The 21145-nt window shown below is 42.7% G+C and overlaps 1 protein-coding gene across 31 annotated transcripts in view; it reads right to left on the bottom strand.

Moving 5' to 3' along the window:
- Positions 1 to 10389: 10389 nt before the first annotated feature.
- Positions 10390 to 21145, bottom strand: part of DLG2 (discs large MAGUK scaffold protein 2) — a 1001253-nt gene continuing 990497 nt past the window's right edge. For all 31 annotated transcript variants that reach the window (XM_039562448.1, XM_039562454.1, XM_039562457.1 and 28 more), the window contains 3 exons: positions 20801 to 20910; positions 16433 to 16524; positions 10390 to 15740 (listed from right to left, as the gene is read on the bottom strand). In XM_039562448.1, coding sequence (XP_039418382.1) covers positions 15634 to 15740; positions 16433 to 16524; positions 20801 to 20910 — 309 coding nt within the window. In that variant the 3' untranslated portion in view covers positions 10390 to 15633. The remainder of the gene's footprint in view (positions 15741 to 16432; positions 16525 to 20800; positions 20911 to 21145) is intronic.

The following is a 21145-nucleotide window of genomic DNA, read 5'->3' as shown; positions in this document are numbered from 1 at the left end:
TGCCTCGCTGCTACTCGCAGAGGGCTTGTTCCACGTAGTCTGGGTCGCACGGACTTTGAGGCACACTTCCCTTCGCCAAGACACAGCTGACATTGCTCAACAGTCTCGGTAATTAAATAATATTCATGAAAATAATCTTCCATTGGCATATATTTTGACCCAAAAATTAACTGTGTCCAAATGGTATTCCAAAAGTCTTTGGTAAGAATTAAATCCCAAGAAACATAGAAAAAGTTCTTAAACAACCATGCCAGGAAATGTTTCAGTTCTTTTTGAGCTTGAATCAAGCTAAAATTTACAAGTCGTTGTTCAAGAATCTTTTCAAGTTTAAGATAAATGTCCATATGCGGCTCTGAGAGCCAGGAGTCTTTCCACGGTTCCTCCATAATTTAGACAGAATATCCAAACCAAGGTGAGAAGAGAGAGATCTAGAGTGGTTTTTACTCATGAATTTTCTGTCCTTAGGGATCGGTGTCTTGCCAGCATTTCTCACCATTTGTTACAGTGCAGATACTGCAACACGCATATCAAACAACGAGGCCCATGGAAAAAAAATATATATGGACTGATTCTTGATAGATGTTTCAGAGATGTTTATTCCTCCAGCCCCATGGCCAAGGATCTGCCAAGGAACTGCTGCAATCACGGGACCCGAGGGTCCTTCCCTGTGCAGGGGAACACAAAACAACCACTGGGGAGCGAGGCTGACCAGGGGCTAGGGAAACCCCCTGTCTCCCCCCCAAGGCCCCTCGTCCAGGACTACATGGCAGGGGGGAGGGCCCCAACAGCTACTGGTCATTGTCAATGACTGAAGTGGTAGGGATGAGTATTTCAAATACAGGTTGGCATCTATTGCACAGCTCCTTTACCCATTTTGGAAGAAATTTTAGATTTGGGCTGCTTATGCAAATAGTGAATGTTATATACCAGGATTAGTAAGAGGCCAGAGGCTCATCTAGAAGAGGCAGAAGCAAACCAGTGAGATTTGGCTGCTGTAAGTATCTTCAAGTGGGTCACACTGTGGTATCTGCAGCAAGATATTAGGCATACGGCCTATTGAATTAGGCCTGTGAAGGTCTGTTGGATTCCTGAACAGAAAAAAATGGGCGAGTGAAGATTCATAGCTCTGAAACAATTTTTGTGCTGTTTACTACAGAAGGGCAGTCAGGTATGGTGTCCTCTGAAGGTTTCGAAGGCACTGATTGCATTCACAGCATACTGTAGAGGAAGAGTGCCAGTCCTCTCAGACCATCAAGCTTCTGGTTGCCTTTGTCTAGGGGTTATTCTTCAAACAGACCCATTTCTAGGCAGCCTCATTCTCTACTGCTACCCCTTCCTCTTTTGACTGTGCTGGTTTCTAACAACCTGCAGTCCTATTTTACAGGTTTTGTTTTACCGTTTATCTTCCCTTAATCTGACTGCTCTTTGCTGTCTCACAATTCATTCTGCTTGTCTCACATGGGCCATCGCCATGGATGGCTGGTTTCTATGAGTCCCTCTCTTTTGTCACCTTAAGACTGTTTTCCTGCAACTTGAAACATATCCAAACACTTTTATGTGAGCTGTCTTCATTTCGAGTTCTGCAGGATTTATTGTTTTCTGGTATAGATTCTTTGAAAATATACAATTAGTAGAAAAAACCTTCAATAGGGATTTGATTTTGGGGTGCTTGGTATTTCTCAGATAAACCTGGTTCCAGCTCACTTGTCAAATAAACATTATATGATTGTAGTGGTCAAAGTCTGTAGTCCCTGCTATATAACACATTTTTCATTTATCTCCTTCTGTCACTGTTGGATGGGAATTGGTCTGTTTAAGTGTATGATATGGTCTCTCATTAATGGCTCACAAATCTCTCTCTGTCAAGTGAGTGCCCGTATCACGCAATAAAATTCATCTCCACTGTGGAAGCCTCTCAAGAGTCTGAGTGAAGCTGGTCACACTGTCCAGAATAAACTTTTTTTTTCTCCTTAGACATTGGTTTATCTCAGAGTATCTTAGCTGGACCAAAACAAAAGATGTTTTTAAAGCTGTTTTTATACTAAAAAAAGTAACCACCAGCTAGAATGGGTTTGCTGTTGTCTGTCAGTCTGAAATGATCTGTTCTGAGTCCTAAATGTCAAAATACATGATCTTTTTGAACTGACATTTTGGGGCTATTATTTCTTCGTGGAAAGTTCAAGTACATTCAACTATCCATCTCTTTTTGGCATGCAGCCAAACCCTTGAAATTTCAAACTGAGCAGAAAACCTTTATTTTTCTTGTTGTTCTTGTTGCTGTTGTTATTATCATCATACCCCAATTTAATTCTTACACATGTCCCAGGACCAGCAGCATCAGTAGTCAGTAATGATACAATTCTGTAAGTTATGGAAAAGGTGTATATTTATGATAAGTCTCATTGCAGCCTTGATGCTCTTTGTAAGTCAGCTTTTCATAGCCCTACCGACCCTTCAACTTTCTGTATTACTTTTCCCCTTCTGCTCTCATCCTGTCTGACGAGGACAACTTTAATGTAGCAAGACCCACTGTGCCACATATGGAAACAGCCTGAAGAAGTGCCAAGGAGCACATGTTGGTGAAGAAGGCAGGTCTCTTGACAGAGCTAGAAAGGGTAGATGTGCTTAGCACACTGTCTCGGCCAAATTCCGGCCTGACTGTAATTTAAGGTGTTAATGTAGCGCCTGTAAAGCTTTACTCATATGAAAAGGAGGCTGAATTATTTTCAAAGAACTTTCAGCCTTCCAGCTCAAGAATGCTAAGATAGGCCAAAATCAGGCAAGCTGTGCTGGCTCTTTTTCTCTTCTTTTTTCCTCCAGTTTCCATAACACTGTCTGGGGTTTGGATATATAACATACAAGGGACTTGATGCTGTGCAGCTATTCATCATTCACCCTTCCTTCCTGGTGGCAAATGGTGCCATCACTATGGTTGGGTCACTGCCTGTCCAAGCATTAACCCAGCACCACCATGTTCACCACTAAACCATGTCCCTCAGTACCACATCTACTCCTTTTTTTAAATGCTTCCAGGGATGATGATTGTTGCAGTGGGGATACTGCAACACGCATATACCGAACCAGGAGTCCCATGGAAAGGAAATATATACGGACAGACAGATTCTTGATAGCTGTTTCAGAGAGATGTTTATTTCTCCAGCCGCATGGCCGGGGCTCTGCCCAGGAACTGTTCCAGTCACGGGACCAAGGGTCCTTCTGCCCGCGCAGGGAACACAAACCAACCAATGGGAATGAGGCTGAGCAGGGGCAGGGAAACCCCGTGTCTGTGCCCTCAGGGCCCCTCTCCCAGGGCTACACGGCGGGGGAGGGACCCCAACACCTCACCCGTTTTATTTTAATAAAAGGAGAACGAAAACAACTGGATAAACATAACAAGAACAGTTTCAAAACAAAACAAGCCACCCTCCTGAGTCTTAAATGTCCAAACAGATTCTGTGGAACATCTTAGGGCTGACAGAAGGGAGACAGAACTCTCTGAGCATGCTTTGTGGGGAAACTGAGGCAGGAGAGGGTTTAACTTCTTCCCTCCCCTTTTTCATCCTCCACTCGGCATTGGAAAGGGATTTTTGGGGAAACAATTTGCAAAAGCATGGTTTTGTAAGGGAAACCATGGGTGAAAAAACGGATTGGGAATACACTGGGGGTAATAGGACATAGGGTAAAAGGGAAAGGTGGGATTAGGAAAGGGAAACTGTAGGGGGGACTTACAATAGAGATACTGTCTAACATGACCACGATTTTTAGCATATATACTGCCTTTTACAGGAACACCATCAGGCCCAGTGACCTGCGATGCTTGTAACCCTTTTCTACCTCGTATAATTTTGAATTCCACTACCTCTCCATCTCCCAAGCTTGGGATGCATTTTTCAGGGTTATTCTTTTTAATAGCAGTTCTATGCACGAATATGTCTTGCTGGTTGTCACACCTTGTTATAAAACCATAATTTTGCTTAACATTATACCATTTTACTATCCCTAAGGTCTTAGTTACTATGATCTTTTCCTTTTTCCGAGTGGCTGCTGTTTTCTGTCTCGCTGCGTCTTTGCTCTCTCTTTCGGTCGCTCCCGTGTTGGAATTGTCGGGGCTGCTGGTGCCTGCGCGCTCTTCCTGGGGTCACGTTCGGGGCTGCGCGGGTCACATGGGCCGCGCCGCTCAGTTCTCCGTGCGTCGCCTCCTCTGGTCGCAGCTTCGCTGCCGCTGCCGGGCGCTGTACCCACATCTGGGCCGGGCCCCCGAGCGACGACCCCCCCGCGCCCTGCTCCAGCGCGCATCTCGGCTGGGCGCGGCTCCGTTCCACTGCCATCGCCGCCAGCCGCCGCCCGCGCGCCGCCCTCTCGGTCGGGCGTTCACGGGGCTCGCTCCACCACGCGCTGTGCAGGGCCGGGCGGGCACTGCCGGGTCCCGCTGCTCCTGCCGTGCCTCGCCCCGCCACCGACACTGCGGCTCGCGTGGCTCCGCCCGCACGCGGGAACTGCCTCGCTGCTGCTCGCAGAGCGCTCGGTGCACGTGGCCTGGGCTGCACGGTCCCTGCGCCAGGCTTCCCTTCGCCAGGACACAGCTGACATTGCTCAACAGTCTCGGTAATTAAATAATATTCACGAAAATATTCTTCCATCGGCATATATTTTGACTCCAGTATTAACTGTGTCCAAACGGTTTTCCAAAAGCCCTTGGTAAGAATTAAATCCCAAGAAACATAGAAAAGTTCTTAAACAACCATGCCAGGAAGTGTTTCAGTTCTTTTTGAGCTTGAATCAAGCTAAAATTTACAAATCGTTGTTCAAGAATCATTTTAAGTTTAAGATAAATGTCCATATGCGGCTCTGAGAGCCAAGAGTCTTCCCACGGTTCCTCCATGATTTAGATATGGAATAGCAAAGCAAAACCAAGAAGAGGAATCCAAAGTTTCCAGGGTTTACTCACACAAATCAGTCGCTTAGGGATCGGGGATCGTTCTGCTCACAATTCTCCACCATTATGTTGCAGTGGGGATACTGCAACATGCATATACCAAACCAGGAGTCCCGTGGAAAGGAAATATATATGGACAGACAGATTCTTGATAGCTGTTTCAGAGATGTTTATTTCTCCAGCCGCATGGCCGGAGCTCTGCCGAGGAACTGTTCCAGTCACGGGACCAAGGGTCCTTCTGCCCGCGCAGGGAACACAAGCCAACCAATGGGAACGAGGCTGAGCAGGGGCAGGGAAGCCCCATGTCTGTGCCCTCAGGGCCCCTCTCCCAGGGCTACATGGCAGGGGAGGGACCCCAACAGATGATTGTACCACATTCCTGGGCTTGTTCCAATGTGTTATGACCCTTTCAATGAAGAACTTTTTCCTAATATCTAATCTAAACCTCCCTGGTGCAGCTTGAGGCCATTTCCTCTTGGCCTGGGAGAAGAGATCATCGCCCACCTCACTAAAACCTCTTGATATCAGTAAGGACTGTTGGCTTCACAACCCCTTCCTCCTTCTTTGTGTATGGCCAAGCCCTTCCTCTGTCACCTGCTTCTTCATATTCTCTTACATCCTTTCTACCCCTCCTCAAAATAAGGTATTTCTTATGGCCTTTGCAGTTAAGCATCACTCTTCCATCTTTTTTTTTTTTCTGTTCTCTGCCTTCACTTCTTGCACCGGCTAAAAAACAGCAATACAGGTGCTGTAGTTTAAATTATTTCTTGCCCACATGGTCCTTGAACAACATTGTGCAGATAGTGTGTTTGTGTGAGGTAGCATTATTACTTCCCTGCACTGTGGGCACGTATCATATGGAGAAGAATTCCCTAGTCATATAACAAATGGATGGAAAGTGTCACTGAAGTCCAGCATAAATTTTTGGCTATTTTTCTATGGCAAATTTGGGAAGACTTAGTTCTAGCTGCTCTAGAGAATTAATTCCTAATAACCTGTACCTCCAGCACTTCAATGACACTACTCCAGCCAAGGTGGCAAACCCTCCATGAAATGAAGTGTATTTATGCTTTCCTTTCCCCCCTGAAGCTTTCCAGCCAGGCTGGATAATTCAGGGGGACTCTAGCTTCATCTCACTGGATCTCAAGACAGCTATATAGAAAATCCACTGTACACATTCCTTGCCCTAGGCTGGGCAGTGATGGGTGCATACTGTCCAAGCACCTGTGAAGGGCTGCCCTGTAAAAGTTTAACATCTTAAGTGATAGTATCAGATTCCCAATATTGGAGAGTTTCTGGGCTCTGCACAGGGATTTTAAGGTGGGAATGAAGTGCTTGCAGTCCAGGGAGAGACATACAGTGCTGCTGCCTCAGCGCTCGCTGCATCAGCTCCTCTGATGCTGAGACACTCAGACTGCTCAGGTCAGTGATTTGTGTCCCTGGATGCTCTGTCTGTGCCTGTGTGTGTCCGTGTGCGTGGGGACGAACAAGTCTGCAGCTATTCTGCAGAGCCAGTGGAGCTGGCTTAAGGTGATGGGTTGGGACATGCATGTGGAGGGGCCCTTCAGAAAGCATTTGTGGGCAGTGAGATGATGCCTTGGCTGTGTGGGTCTCTCTCAGGCACTCACTGTTCTGTGGTGCCTCAATTCTTGCTTAAAGGAAGCCAGTTGCTATATTTATGGCAGGAATTTGTGGTCACTGGGGATCTGTCTTTTCGAGGAAAGGCTCAAGTAACAACTGGCTTCTTCTACAGGACTATGAATTACTGCTTTCTCAGTCCCTAGTGTTTTACTTCAGGTTCTTTAATGCATTGAAATTGGTATTTGCCCTGTGTAGCTTTATGCTCAGAGACCTGTTAGCTTCCATCTGTAACTCTGCTGGTTAATGGAGTGAAGCAGGCACTAAACAATGTGAGACCTTCCCACTCCCACACCTCTCCATTAGCTCTGTCTGGGGCCCATGGCCTCACTTACATACCTGCTATAGCTGACAAAACGACTACCCCTTTTCCACCCCAAATCCAGCCAGCTGAGTAAGGCATGATCCATGTGTGTCACAACCACAGACTGTACCTGTTCCCCAAATCCAGTTACCCCATGGGCTATGCTCAGGCAAACATCTAAGCTCATTTAGTTGGAAATGGGCCTTCCGCCAATTCCCTTGGAGCTGTGGATCAGCAGGGCTTTTCCCTGTTTAGCAGACACAGTCTCAGAATAGTGTTTTCCTTCTTATTTGGTATTTCTAAAATAGGACAATGTGATATCTGTTGAGAAAAGAGGCTCTGGATATGCTGCCTGTGAGATTTCATTGTAAGCTGATGAGCACACTTACCTACAGCAAATGCTAGTGCTATTAAAGAAGGATTACATACAGATGAGGAGCTAATAGCTCAGGAAATATTTGCCTTTTACTGGAGATGTATTGCCATTAATGAGCATCTGACTCCCAGCAAGTCACATCCAGGCAAGCAGAGTACAGCCAATAAATACACCATCAGGGGAGGAAAAATGGTGCTTTGGTGACTCCTGCATACTACAATGCCTGTCCAAAACCTGTATTTCAGATGACAGGAGTGTAAAAGACAAGCATTTGGCCTCAGACTCTTCAGATTTGTTCTGTGAGTCATCAGACTGACAGTGTTCAAAACACTGTTTGTTAAAAAATAGAGAAAGAAATGCATGTTTGACATAGGTTTGACACTCATAGTACTTAAATATGGTGATGACTCTGACAATTTTGCCCAGTGCTTAGATTTGAAGGTAATGAACAGCCCCTGATCAGCTTTAACTGCAGATGGCATAGTGGCAACACCCTTTCTTGGGAAAAAGAAAGAAGCAAGAGGACCTTAAAGAAAATGTTTCCTTGGAGTCCAGCAAGAAGTTTTGCTAAGAACAGTCTTCTGGAACAGGTAAGTCAGGCAGAGGTCAAACAGAGTTTGGTGATGCCACTGATGAGTTTCTGATTCAGACTGGGATTTCATGTGAGCTGTTAGGGATGGATTTTACTCCAGATTCCCAGCATTTTATACTTCTCTTACATATTTAAAGCCTATCCCTGAGTTTTGCAGCTTAAAGACATTTTCAAATTGCTGTCTATAGCTGATGCCCTATCGCATTTCTGTATTCTGCTGCAAGGCAAAGTCTTTGGCAACGTCTGTGAGTCCCTGTTGGAAGGGAAGCCAGAAGATGCTGCAGTGAAAGCTCTTTGTCCATATATTCCAGAGCAAGGCCTCAGGCTAGTTACTTGCCCTGAGACATTAGTTAATCAGTTGGTGTAGTGTAGGGGCCAGCTGTGTATTGGCCTTCTACTGATGCTGTAACAACCCTATCACTGTTATAATATGTTAGACCTAATTAGTTTTCCCTGGTTGCCACCACCTGGCTCTGCTTAGATCAACCACTAATGAGTAGTTGACAGTAGTTAATGAGCTTCTGCAGCAAGCAATTACATTTCTTCACTGACTAAAATTACTTATTTCTTCTGGGTACCATGCTCCCCCTTCTTGGGATATTTGGCACCATTAACTCTCCATTGGGTCAGGCAGGATCCATCTCCATCAGTAAGAGACTGCAGCAGTGGGTGCTGTCCAGAACTGCCCTCCTCCACTGAGCAGGGGAGCTGTGTTTTGTCCACAGCTTTCCAGTCTTTCTGCAGACCAGTTCAGCTGTGTCTCTTTTACTGGTGACATGCCCAACATGTCAGCCAACACAAGCAGTCCATGCTCTGCAGCCATGGTGTCACCTTCCTTGCAGTGATGGGCTTTGTAATGGTGCTTTTGTTGAGTCCTGCTCTTGTAGGGCTATTACGGTAGGTCTTCCTGAGTTGTCCGAGATCACAGAATCATGGAATGGTTTGGAATGGAAGGGACTTTAAGATCATCTGGTTCCAATCCCCCTGCAATGGGCAGGGACATCTTCCACTAGACTGGGTTGTTCAGAGCTCCATCCAACCTGGCCTTGAACACTTCCAGGGATGGAATTTTTGATAATAAAGATTTCTGTATGGATTGTTCATGGGGAAGAGGATCTGCTCTGTGCCCAGATATTTAGGACCTATATCCCCATTTTTCTGCTTTCCCACAGGTGCTTTAGGTGTCATTGCCTTGCTCTGTGCTAGCTGTTGAGTGCTCTGATTATAGTGAAATGAACAACTTGCTTATGCCCGATAGACACCTAAATTCTTCTGAAAATCATGGTGAAATGACTTCCTTAAGATGGATTTCGCACTTGGAGGTTTCTGTACAAGAGAAGTACTGCTCACCTACCTTGTAGCTCTGGTCCCAAATAATTTTCCGAACTGGGAGATAGTGTCTTTCAAACCACAAGTTGTGAATAGATGATTAAGTCCAGATACTTGGCTGTCTGTGTGAAGGGACCATTAAAAGGCAGTGGGGCAAATGAGAAAATGTGGCCATTAGAGACATACTCTATGCCTGTCCAAGGCAAAAGGCTGGAGAAGCTTGACACCACTGCCTGAACTGATCATCACAGCATGTCTAGCTTCCTGCAATTTTAAGTACTTTCTGTCTCCAATGCACTTTATAAGGATTGTTTTCTAAGTTTCTCTTGCTTCTGCAGAAAATAGTCTGAGGAATTGGCTCAGGTTTACCTAGAGAGAGGATGAAGAAGAAAGTACTTTAATAAGGGACCCTGCCCAATGTAAATTGTTTGGATTCTCTCCCTCCTTCGAATCTATTGGAGAAATCTATAGCATCACAACGAATGTTTAGATGATTAACCATCCTTGTGATCATGCGTGTAAAGTCCTGTGGACAGAGTTTCTTTCCCTATAGTCTCAGTTGTGGCTCCCAGAGCCATATGGAGGCTTTGTGGTCCTCTGCAGACTGCATATAGCACTGTCTGTGTGTCAAAAGCAGTGTCCCCATCATGTTACTTTCTCTGCTGGGGACTGACAATGTTCACATGGCCTCCCTGGAGCCCATAAACCATCTGCAAAGATATTCCTGGAATGGCTAAACCCCAAGGTTCTTGAGCTGTTGGGATTCCATAGCACAATCGAGTTTGTGCTCCACTGAGCTGCTCACAAGCAGCTATAATGTAATTATTACAGTCCTTTTCCCTATGGCTGTGATGTCATAAATATGGAATGATTATTTAATTATAAAAATTATTCTGGTAATTATTCACCAAGATGCTGATGATACTGAATTCACAGCAGAACTGTGGTAAGGAGAAAGTCGCTGTACTTCAGAATGAATCTTCTTGGTGCCAACTTCCATACAATGTGAAGTCAAAAAGAAATAAAAAAGGGCAAGAAGGAAAAATGTGTCCTATTCTCAGTCACTTTTGAAACCATCCTCCTAATTCCATACTTGTGTCTGTCTTGTGTGATAGATGTGATACTGTCTCAAGATAAAAGCATAATATTTTTCTTTTACTATTCTGCTCCAAGGAAAAAAGACAAATTATGCCTTGTGAAGAAGCCATTTGCTATAAAGTGTAAAAATGCTTTAATATTAATATTTTATAATAAAATTCATGACATATTTATAAACACTCTATCAAGCATTTACAACTGAACCACAGCTGAGAGCTTGGACTGGAATAAATAAGCAAGGACACAGCTAGTATGAAATATACAGCTTAATTTTTATAATTGTGTGTGCTTTATTCTTTACACAAATGGAATGGATGCGCAGAGTATTTACACATAACAGGAGTGTAAGCTGGACAGGGTGTTTTGTAAACTCCAGTTCAGATTCTGAGTACCCCACACTACAGGTGGACTGAGGAACACCCTGCTAAAGAGACGCGCGCTGGACATTGTGCTGGAGGGAGCAGCTTGGTGCATACAGGCTGCTGCACTCAGAAATTCAAACTGGCCAATTCAAATTTAGGAGCACAAATCCAGAAATTAAAAGGTTGCTATCCCACTAAGAGCCAACAGTGTTCCCCCCCACCCCTTTTTTTTTTTTTCTCTTTTTTTCCCCTTTTTTATGCTTTTTTTTCCCCTTGAAGATCTTGCCTTGGATGCTGGCTCCCATCCCCAGAAATGCTGTTTTACATCAGGGCAAGCTGCCTGTGCTGCAGGCCCAGAAGGTGTAAGCTGCTAATGTGGTGTGAGAGATGATGGATTGCCTCTCGTGCTTTTCACCTTAAAGACAGAGTTTCAAAAGGGCCAATGAGGCATCAGGGTGGTAGTTCCTATAGCTCTTGGTGAGACATCAGTGCAGCTGAAGCCTTCTGCAAGTCCATTTGGCCCCTGGGGTGTCTTTTTGTTAGGAGTTTCACAGCACTGGCCTCAAAAGGATCTTGGTCCATGACTTGGGTTTTACAGTGAAATGAACAGTAAATAATGATGGAAAGCACTGAGCTGCTGTTTAATCAGGTGGCCTTGGTGTTCTACAGAGATGTAAAATAATCAGTATGATAAAGAGGATGGATGTTTTACTTCAGGTGGTATAAATGGGATGGACTCCATTGAAATCAGAGGAGTGACCGTGATTTCCAGCAGCTGAGGATCTAGGCTAGCTATATGATATGATATAGATAGATTTTAGATGTTACCTGTTTTTAGCTTTGATGCTGATTTGTGTCCTAGAATGGAAACTTTCTTTTTTTAGCATAATGACCTCATTCTTATTTCTGAACCAACTGACAAAATGTCTGATTTTTAATGGGAAAGAAAAAAGTTTATTCCACCAAGGAATGGGCTTGCGCACTTGAATGCAGTTGCACAGTGAACCACATGCATAACATGACAGGCAAAATGTTCAAGAGGGAAAATATTGAGATTAAAAGCTATGAAGGATAAAAGACCACTTTCTGTGAACACGGCAGATATTATGGCTTTAAATCTGCATCTGAAAAAGAAGGTTGGTACTTCTTTCATCAACACGGTTTTTCCTGCAAATATCCTCATGTGTTTTCACTCATTGAATCCTCTGGTCAGGGATACAATTTGAAAAACAAAAATTAAAAGATAAGAAAGCCAAAAAAAAATACAGTTTGACTGAGTGCTGATGAGCAAGTAACAGTGAAGGTGTAATGCCAACAATTTCTCCATAGAAAATGAATGTAAATAGGTAGGTGCATGTTGTATACCTAGGACACTGTCGCTGGCTCATAGCGGTTATTAGCTCAGGTTCCACACTGCTCTCCAGGATGAGGATTTGTAATTTCAGTGCAACGGAGAGATTTCTTATCCTTGACTTTCACTGAGTGGTTCCTAGGACCCTATCCACACTGGAGCATCAAACCATGCTAGCTACAAACACAATTACATCACAGAATATTGATCTAGAAACAGCCTTTACTACCAAAGAAATTACAAAGTGCTAGCATGGACAGGGTACCTCTGTAGGAAGGGGGATTAAGCAGGAAATAGGCTCTTTCACTGGTTGATGGTCAGACCGTAAGACCAGCGACGAAGTGCCGTTCCACTGAGCCCTGTTAGCAAGCTCTCAATGAGTCAGTGCATGGAAGATTTTTTATTTTTTTGTTTGTGGCAAGGAAAAATAATTAAGTTGTAATATTGCACATCTGCACAAAGCTAGCAAGATGTCATTGTGATCATCCATGGGTGGACAAAAAGCTGTGATAATTTTGTTTCTGCTTAGACCCTACGGTGCTACACACTGTGCCAGAACATGAGATATAGCACCAGGGGTGTGATCTGGCACTTTTCCTAAAGGGTCCAGCATTTGCATTTGTCTCATGGTTAGACGCTCCCAAGTCTTTTACATGGACAGAAAAGGAATCTGATTATGCTAAGCTGCGTTAGCACCAATATGGAGTCAGGCGCCAATTGCTGTGGGTTGTGAGTTTGGACTTTTTCTTTTCCACCAGATGTAATTTTGCATGAGTCTTATGTTTTTCTTCCTCCTCCCACTACCACCCAGTATGATCTGAACAGCTGCAATGCAAAAATGGACTGCAGCTCTGAGGATGCTGCAACATGGAATGCAAAACATCAACATACAAAACAAATGGGAGTACAAGTCCTAACGGAAATAAGATCTCTCACTGATTCTCTTGATGATTTGTTTTTAAATATATGTTTTATTTAAAAAAAAAAAAAAAGAAGAAGTGCAATGTCAACTCTAAAATGGAAGCACAAACAACAGACAGGGAAAAATAAATAATGTTACTACAGTAACCAAGGACTGATGGAAAAATTGATTGTACTCAGCCATAGTGTTACTGTTCACCGTAAAGCACAGCACATGACAAAGCAAAACAGTTACTAGTAGGATAGTACCATAAAAGGCTGCATGCTGAACTAAGAAACAAAGAAGCAGATGTGATTGATTGCTTAAAAACAGCTGAAAATTAGAACGAAGTTCCTGCTTTAGGATACTTGGTTTTTCAGGTCTGGTGGGCTGTTTCCCAACCTGGGGCAATAGTATTTTGCTAGCATGGAAAAATCCATGGCTTCCAAAGATCTGGGGTCACTCTGTGGACTTCTGCAGAATTATCCAAAATCAAAGCATTCATTAATTTATATTAAAAAAAAAAAAATGTTTCTAGCCCTTCTGGTTACAAAGATCTTCTGGAGACTTAACTGAAACCCTTGTTTATAAATCTGCGCTGACCAGGCAAGAAAAATAGTTAAAGAAGTGTGAACTTCTCAAAGTTACCATAGTTGGGCAGTAAGCATGAAAGGCCCCCTCAGGGCCACTAAAATGCCCATATTTTTAACCCTGTCACTGCTGGTGGCTTTTGCAAACATCCAGCTCATCGCGCTGTCCGCGGAAGTTGGCTGGGTAGACCTGTCAGCTGGACAGGGTGTAGAAATGCAAGCTTCAAATAGACAAGTACCAGAGGAGTCTATTTAGCACTTGCCCTTAAGACATCCGTAAGCGTCAGGGTTGCTGTAGCCACCAGCTATAAGTATTGCACTCCTGCAGTGCAGCAGAGGCAGGAGTGTGGGTTTTACAGAGAACATGGTCCAGCAGCAGCAAAGGCAATTCAGTTTTACTGTCACAGCATCTGTTGCACTTGTCCCCTTGTAAGTCAGTGAAGAATGGCATCAGTATACAGAAGAAGGGCAATGTGAAATGAGAAAAAAAACCCCTCCTTCTCCCCTTCCATACACCCCAAACTGCAATTCCACAGACTTTCCCCAAATCCCTCACAAATGTCTATTGCCTCAGTTTTTGCTTTTAAGACCCTTGTTGACTGTGAAATGAATGAAGATACAAGTTAGTTGGTGACCTGCCTGAAAAGAGAGGAAAGATCAAATGCTTTCATTATTTCCCTGAAGGAAACAGGAAGAATCATAAAAGATTTGATGTTTAAGGGTGCCTCCTTCCTAAGAGAGAAATTATGAACTGCATTTAAGCACTAACATTTTGCTTCTGAATAGTTGTCTCTCTCACAAGATGCATTTTCCTTTTTTGTTCAGAAAATTCCTACAGGGCAGTGAGTTCAAGAGATCTTTCCACAGGAGTTCATCATGATTAAACACAGGCAAGGGAGAGGATTAAATTGAAAGAAAAACAAGATGACAACTACAATTTAAGGAATTATCTTGCTTGCCATTAATAATAGAGAATCTGTTATGGAAGAGGTATAATGCAACTTGATGGTCCTCTTTACATTTGACAGTCGCACAAGGGTGTAAATATTTAATCTTTCAATTAATTAATCTTTACAAAATATCTTCACAAAAACATTTTACCTATAGAAATTAGTTTCTATACATCAATATATTTTTATTTTTATAAATTATTCCATCTTTAAGTGCCTTCTATCAATATAAATGATAAAATAGACAATCAAAAATTTTAAAGCTTTTCCCAGTTGTATTCCTCCTTGTTAACATAGGTGCTGTGAATCCTAATACATGTGTGTGTCCACATGGGAATGTGTTTGTGTGCACGTGTGTGTGATGTGAAATGCTTCCATCCTCTCCCACCCCTAAACACCATCAAAATGAACCATATTGTTGGTAGCTCCTGATGCAATAGTGCTTCCAAAGGGGAAAAAAGAAATGCTTGACTTGGTTTCAGAAATCAAAAGATGTGCATAGTTACCAAAGTCGAGGTGTACCAACTACAAATGTGCAATGACAAGCTTAGAACAGGACCCACCTCCCAGCCAAGTCACACAGTGTCCTAACAGTGACCTCAGTAGGAAGTGGACCAAATACTCTGAGCTTGATTTTGCAAGGTGCGTGTGGCCCTGATCTAGCAAAAATGCTTAAGCCTGTGCTTAGCTTTGAGCACGTGAATAGTCCTACTGGAATTGGTGGGACTGAATGGCATAGGGAAGGGTCACAAGTGACTCCAAGTCAACAGGCTACTCGTGTAGGAATTGGGGTCAAGTGCTGAGCGCCTTGCAGGATCAAGCCCTATATGAGGTTCAAGAGCTGGGAACTTCTCTAAAGCAATCAACACACTGAGCTCAGCCATTGAAATTGATCAAAATGTCCGCGTGGGCACAGGAGGTGGCTTAGCTCCCCTTGACAGAGGGTCTCCATGTCAAAAGTTTATACCTACAACTCGTGCTCTGAGCACACAACAGATTTGCTTTATATGGTAGAAGTCTTTTTGTTCCTACCCTTTGACCCATCAGTGTCCTTCATGGCTTCAAACACTTTGTGTTGTACATTCATCAAAATTCACATTGACTGCAAAGAACATAAATGCAACAAAAACAGGAAAGCCTCCAAATAGTATATTATAGTTTTCTTCTAAATATTCTCCCGTTGTAATCAGAGGTGCAGTGGCTAATTTATAATTTTTCCTTTGAAGGAATCCAGATGAAAGGCCCAGATTGTTCTTCAATTACAAGTTTGCATTGATTATATATATCTTCTAAGCTATCTCCTTGGACAATAGCTGCAGTAGAGAAAACATATTAATATTTCTTTTAATTGACAGATACAGCATCCAGTGTCAGCAGATTTTCAGCATACTCATAGATACTGATGGAATGAGAAGAATACTGGTATACTGACATGTTGATTATGGAAGTGTCATACCCCTGAGGATGATAACTAAGTTCAAATCAATGCACCTGCCTATGACAGAGATCCATCCCACTGCTTGTACTGAGAAGACTGAGACAGGTTAGTTCAGAGAACTAGCAGTTCTGTCCTGGGGAGAGCAGCACAAGAGATTCCCACTGTTGGAGGTCAAGCTTTAAATTTTATTTGATTTAGAACCTACTTCAGCAGTGGGCAGCAGCAGATTTACAACCTTTCTGATCTAGTTATAATGAGTTCACTCTTGGCTGCCAAGGTTAACAAGATCAGGCCCAAGCTGACAGAAGGTAAAGCAGCTGTAACACAAAGCACAATGGTTTGCCCCTTAATTTGCCTTGGCATAGATACTCCTTCAGGACATCAAACTTTTCAGGAGTCAAGTGCCTCAACTGCTCTTGAATTTCAAGGAAACAATATTCTCAAGCAAGTCCTTACTCTGGGCACACTATACTGATAGGTACTCTAGGTCAAAGACAGAGCTGATCCAGTTGTTTTGCAATAAAAGACTATATCTTGGGAAAAAAAAAGGTATTAATAAAAACATACCTGTGAAATATTCTCCAAATTCTTGTTCTAATTTAATTGCTCGATCATAGGTTTTCTTTGCTTGCTCCTCTGTGAGACGTTTATTCATTTCCCTAGAAACACGGAGGAAGTCATCAAAAAATTTAGATTTTTGCTAGAATGGCTTTCAAAAGACATGTTCAACTGAATCACAGATAGATTGAGAATGGTACAAGAATAAAGTGGTAAAATTCTTCCAACAGTTCATGGACAGCTTCAATATTTTCAATTTAATTTCATTCTTATGTAGTACAAAACTACTTCTTCAGACTAATTCCCATTTCATTTTTCTCCACCTAATTTTTATCTTGGGTTCACTACTCTACATTCTCAAACAAAATACAAGGCCTGAGTCTGGTAGCTACTAACTGAGATAGACTTTGAGACAACAGGAACCCGTAAGTGGTCTGGAATCCAGGATGTTCCATAGCCTGAGCACTCAGCACTCCTGCCTGAAGCTCCTCAGTATCTCCCAGACTCAGCTGGTGGTCTCAGATGAGTAAGGTTGTACTGACTGCTTATTGGGTGCCAAGAAATAAAAAAAAAAAAGACAGACAGTAACATTCTGGTTTTTTTCAGTGTTTTGTTATTTTGATGGACCATTTCTATTTCAACAGAAGCATTATTTAATAACTTTAAGGAATGAGTTGTCTTGCCTGTGCACGCTCAGGTGTTAATACCACTGTATACTTACAATGAATCAAGCTCATGCTCATTCATTGCCTTACACTCATATGCCTGTAGATGTCCAAATTATCAAAAATAAATAGACTTTGCTTGTTCTAGCTTTTTTTCCCCAGCATGGATTCGTTTTTTCTTAAAACATGACAGGACTTTTCTGAGGCAACTAGGAAAGCAAGAGAAGGGAGCACCTTGTGTTCTGCATAAATCTAATGTTATGCCTTGCACTGAATCATATGATGATGTGGTAATGGACTGTATACAGTATGCTATGGGTGATGCATATAGGAAATTATGGACATGATGGTGCAAAAAAAAATGCTCTGTGAAGCACACAACAGTATGAACTTGCTACAGCTAATTCTTACTTGGCTTGTGAAAAACACTCTGGAAGATGTCCAGGATGCAAAAAGGTATTTCTAGAAATGGCTTAAAGCTGCCTACCTATATAAGTAACCATACAGCTGGGCACACTGCTTAGGAAAAATCTCCTTGGAAGTACTAATGCCATGGAGAAAGCAGGCTTACAAAATGAAGGCTAAGAAAGATTTCTTTTAAAATTTATCTCAGTTATTTGTAGATTATATAAATGGGTTTAATATAATCTATGTGTTGTCCTGCTAAATTTGTAACACTACTAATTCTATTTATTGGAAAGACTGCTATCTAATCAAGTTCAGGTGGACTTTGCATCAGCTACACCTACTTGAACATCTCTTTAGGTGACTGAACCAAAACCGTGTCTTGCAGTTGGACCACTGCAATTTCTTAGGCAAACTTAACATTTTCATCTTATGGGCATTTAACCAATATTGTAATGCTAACAACATCCTCTCCCTTTCAGATCTATTTCTGGTAAATTTTTGAGAAGTCTTCCTCAAGATCTTTGAATAGCAGAAAAGATAATACAAATAAAAATATAAGCAAGTGTTTAAAATAGGAAGTACTTTGAAAGAGGTAGAAATTTGCATTACACTTTCAGGTTGTAGATTTGCCTGGGGTATAAAACTGTGCTAGCTGTATTCCTGACTCTGCCCATTCTGTGCCCTTATAAGAGAGGATGGAGAAGGCGGAGGACCATGATGAAATAAAATTGCTGTCATACTGCAGTCCCTTCTATTTCTTATTTCTTAGCTGGGGGCCTGCACAGCTGGTGAATTCAAAATACAGTACATATTTTCCAAGGTTTTCCTCCTCTCCCAGTGAAAAGCTCACCCAGGCAGATTCTTTCTTACTTCCATTTCTCATCCCCATGATCTCACCACTGTCCTCATTCCTCTAGAGAGAGAGGCTGATTGAAGGGTATGAACAAGGATGCCTCTGGGAGTTAACCAGGTGGAGTCACGTAAGACTTGAAAGAGAGGAAGGGAGAAAGGAAGGGAGGAAGGGGTGATGGAGCAGTTTGTTTACAGCAGTGGCCACGTGTTCTGATTGCTTTTACATCCAACAGCACCTTACAGTCATTTACTGCTGTGGTGATAAGTGTTAATAGGGTATTTCCAGAAAACCTGCAATAACCAGGTTTCAAGTGCAGATGCAAACTTGATTTATGCTCCCTTCACTCTTCCACTCTCAGATGGATGCAAGTGAGCATATGCATAAATGAAAGACTACAACTTTATGTGCTAATTTTGATGAAAGATAAATCTTTAGTCTTTGTTTCTCTGCATCTCGTGATTATAAATTTTTTGTCTTTTGTGTTTTGACTGCTATTACAGTAGCTTTCAACTCATTTGTATGAACAGGAGTCATTGCTATGGCAGATAAACCTGTAATTTTTTGTGTTGCAGTAGGTACATATCTAAAAAAGACTGAATCACAGAATCATTTAGGTTGGAAAAGACCTCCAAGATTGTCAAGTCCAACCTTTGACTGATCACCACCTTTTTAACTAGATCATAGCACTAAGTGCCACGTCCAGGCATTTCTTGAACAGCACCCTTGTTGTATTGCCCTAAGTGAAATATTAGCATTGCTTTGGTTCAATAGCAATGACTGTCATAATATTTTGCATCTTCATTAACACCATTCAGTCAGTCTATTCAAGGATTTGCAGTTCTAACATCAAATCAACAAAGCCTTTATGTTATTGCCACTTTTCTGGCTCTGCCTGGTGTATTTTTCAGAGTAAAGGTCACTTTTATTTACTTTTTAAAAAAATCACTCCAGAGGCAATGCCAGCATTAAAAAAATAATGGAAATGTTTTATGAATGGGAAAACTGTACGTTAAGATCTGTTAAAACAATCAATGCAGAAGGCAGGCTATCAGACTACCCTTCCCATTCTACACAGCAACAAAATCAGAATATTATTGAATTGTAGGGCTGGAAGAAAAGTCAGGAAGTCAGGATGGTGCTGTGCAAGTACCACATATTGTGCATCATGTCTTGTAATGTGGCTGGACATACAACAAGCTCGTTGCCAAAAGGCAGGGCTGAGAAGAATGCACATTCCTGGGATGGGTCATGTTTGCATTCTCTGGCTCTGTGACCACTGGCTGTGAGCACACTGTTACCATCACCAGACATGCATCTGTCACAGGAGACAGACTGCCAACATTTTAGCTGTCAAACACATACCTATGGCACTACCTGGCATTTGCAGAGCCTTGGGGGAGGGCAAGGCACAGAGTTTAAAATTTCACCCCTATCACAGCAAATTAAGCTGATAGATCTTGCATAACTGTAAGTGTACATGGAAAACAACTTGAGAACCATGTATTTTATCCTGAGTTTTAACTCCGGATGAATATCAATTCCGTATTTCCTCCTCAGCCTTCTCTCTGTGGCACTAGATATTTCCTGCTCCTCCTTCACCAGCAGAGTGGAACCCAGAATCAGGCCAGCACTCCAGATGAGGCCTCATCCACACCGAGTAAAACAAAACAGCTGTCTATTGTGTCCTTACAGAACACTGATATGAATACAGCCCACAGTGGCAATTTCTTTTTTTGCAACCACATTATCCATCCATTCATATTCCTGTGTGATCCACCCCAACTGCCAGATGCTTTTCTGCAGTGCTATAGCTAAATTATTCTCTGTTTGTACTCATGCATTTCATTTTCTCTCCTTTGTCTGTGCTGAATTTCATCTTACCGATCTTACACTGAGTTTTGATCTTATCCCCCAAAGTGTGTGCCACCTCAGACATCCTTGGCAGCATGGAGCCGACTCTTTCATTCCTGTATGTTTGCCCCTCTCCAGTCCCATGGCTCCTTGCCTATCCTCTTACAGACCTTCAGGTAAATGAAGGGCTGGTGAAGAGGAACACACCTCAAGTCTGACACAGGTTTAACCACCTGGTCTGTGCCCTTGATCAGACTCTAAACCCCAGGAGCACCCATGGATGCATGGGACAAGCCAAGCTACAAGAGTGAGTCCCTGGTGAACTTGTTGCACAGGTTGGAGCAAGTACACCAAGCACCGGCAGGGAGTCCTTCATGGTCCAGCACATAATCCCACTTGTCCCAGCCTGAAAGGTTCACAGCTATGGCTTGTTCCTTGAGATACCAGGATACAGTGGATGACAGGCTCTGAGGACACTCTTCCCACTTCCTCTCATTATTACTGATTTTAGAGAACAAGCAAAATGTAGACTCAGAACCTGTGTGGTGCCACTTGAGGCTGTACCCAAAATACAAAATGCTTGAAGAAATTTATACTCACATCAGAGGCTCCCATGATTTGGGCTTAATGAAGATAGCAATGGGATAGAGTTGTGCAACTTGTAGTCGTTTGATAGCATTTCCTGACACATCAAGTATACAGTGCTTGCCCTGTTGGAAACAGATGAGCATGTGTTTATTTTTGCAGACTTTGCTGCAGATCAGCCAAGAGACAGGAAGCAAATCTGCAATGCAGTGCCCTGGAATGGGGCCATTACTGGCACACCAGGGAAGGGGGAGCCTTCACTGTGCTTCACTACTCTGCATACTTTCCTTTGCTTTGATGCCAGTATAAATATACACTGGTGATATGGGAACAAACTTGGGGTTTATTTTCTACTGGGAT

Source organism: Corvus cornix, chromosome 1 (assembly GCF_000738735.6).
Source record: "Corvus cornix cornix isolate S_Up_H32 chromosome 1, ASM73873v5, whole genome shotgun sequence".
NCBI lineage: Eukaryota > Metazoa > Chordata > Aves > Passeriformes > Corvidae > Corvus > Corvus cornix.
Note: the sequence above shows the minus strand (reverse complement) of the source record. Positions and strands in the feature narration are given on the sequence as shown.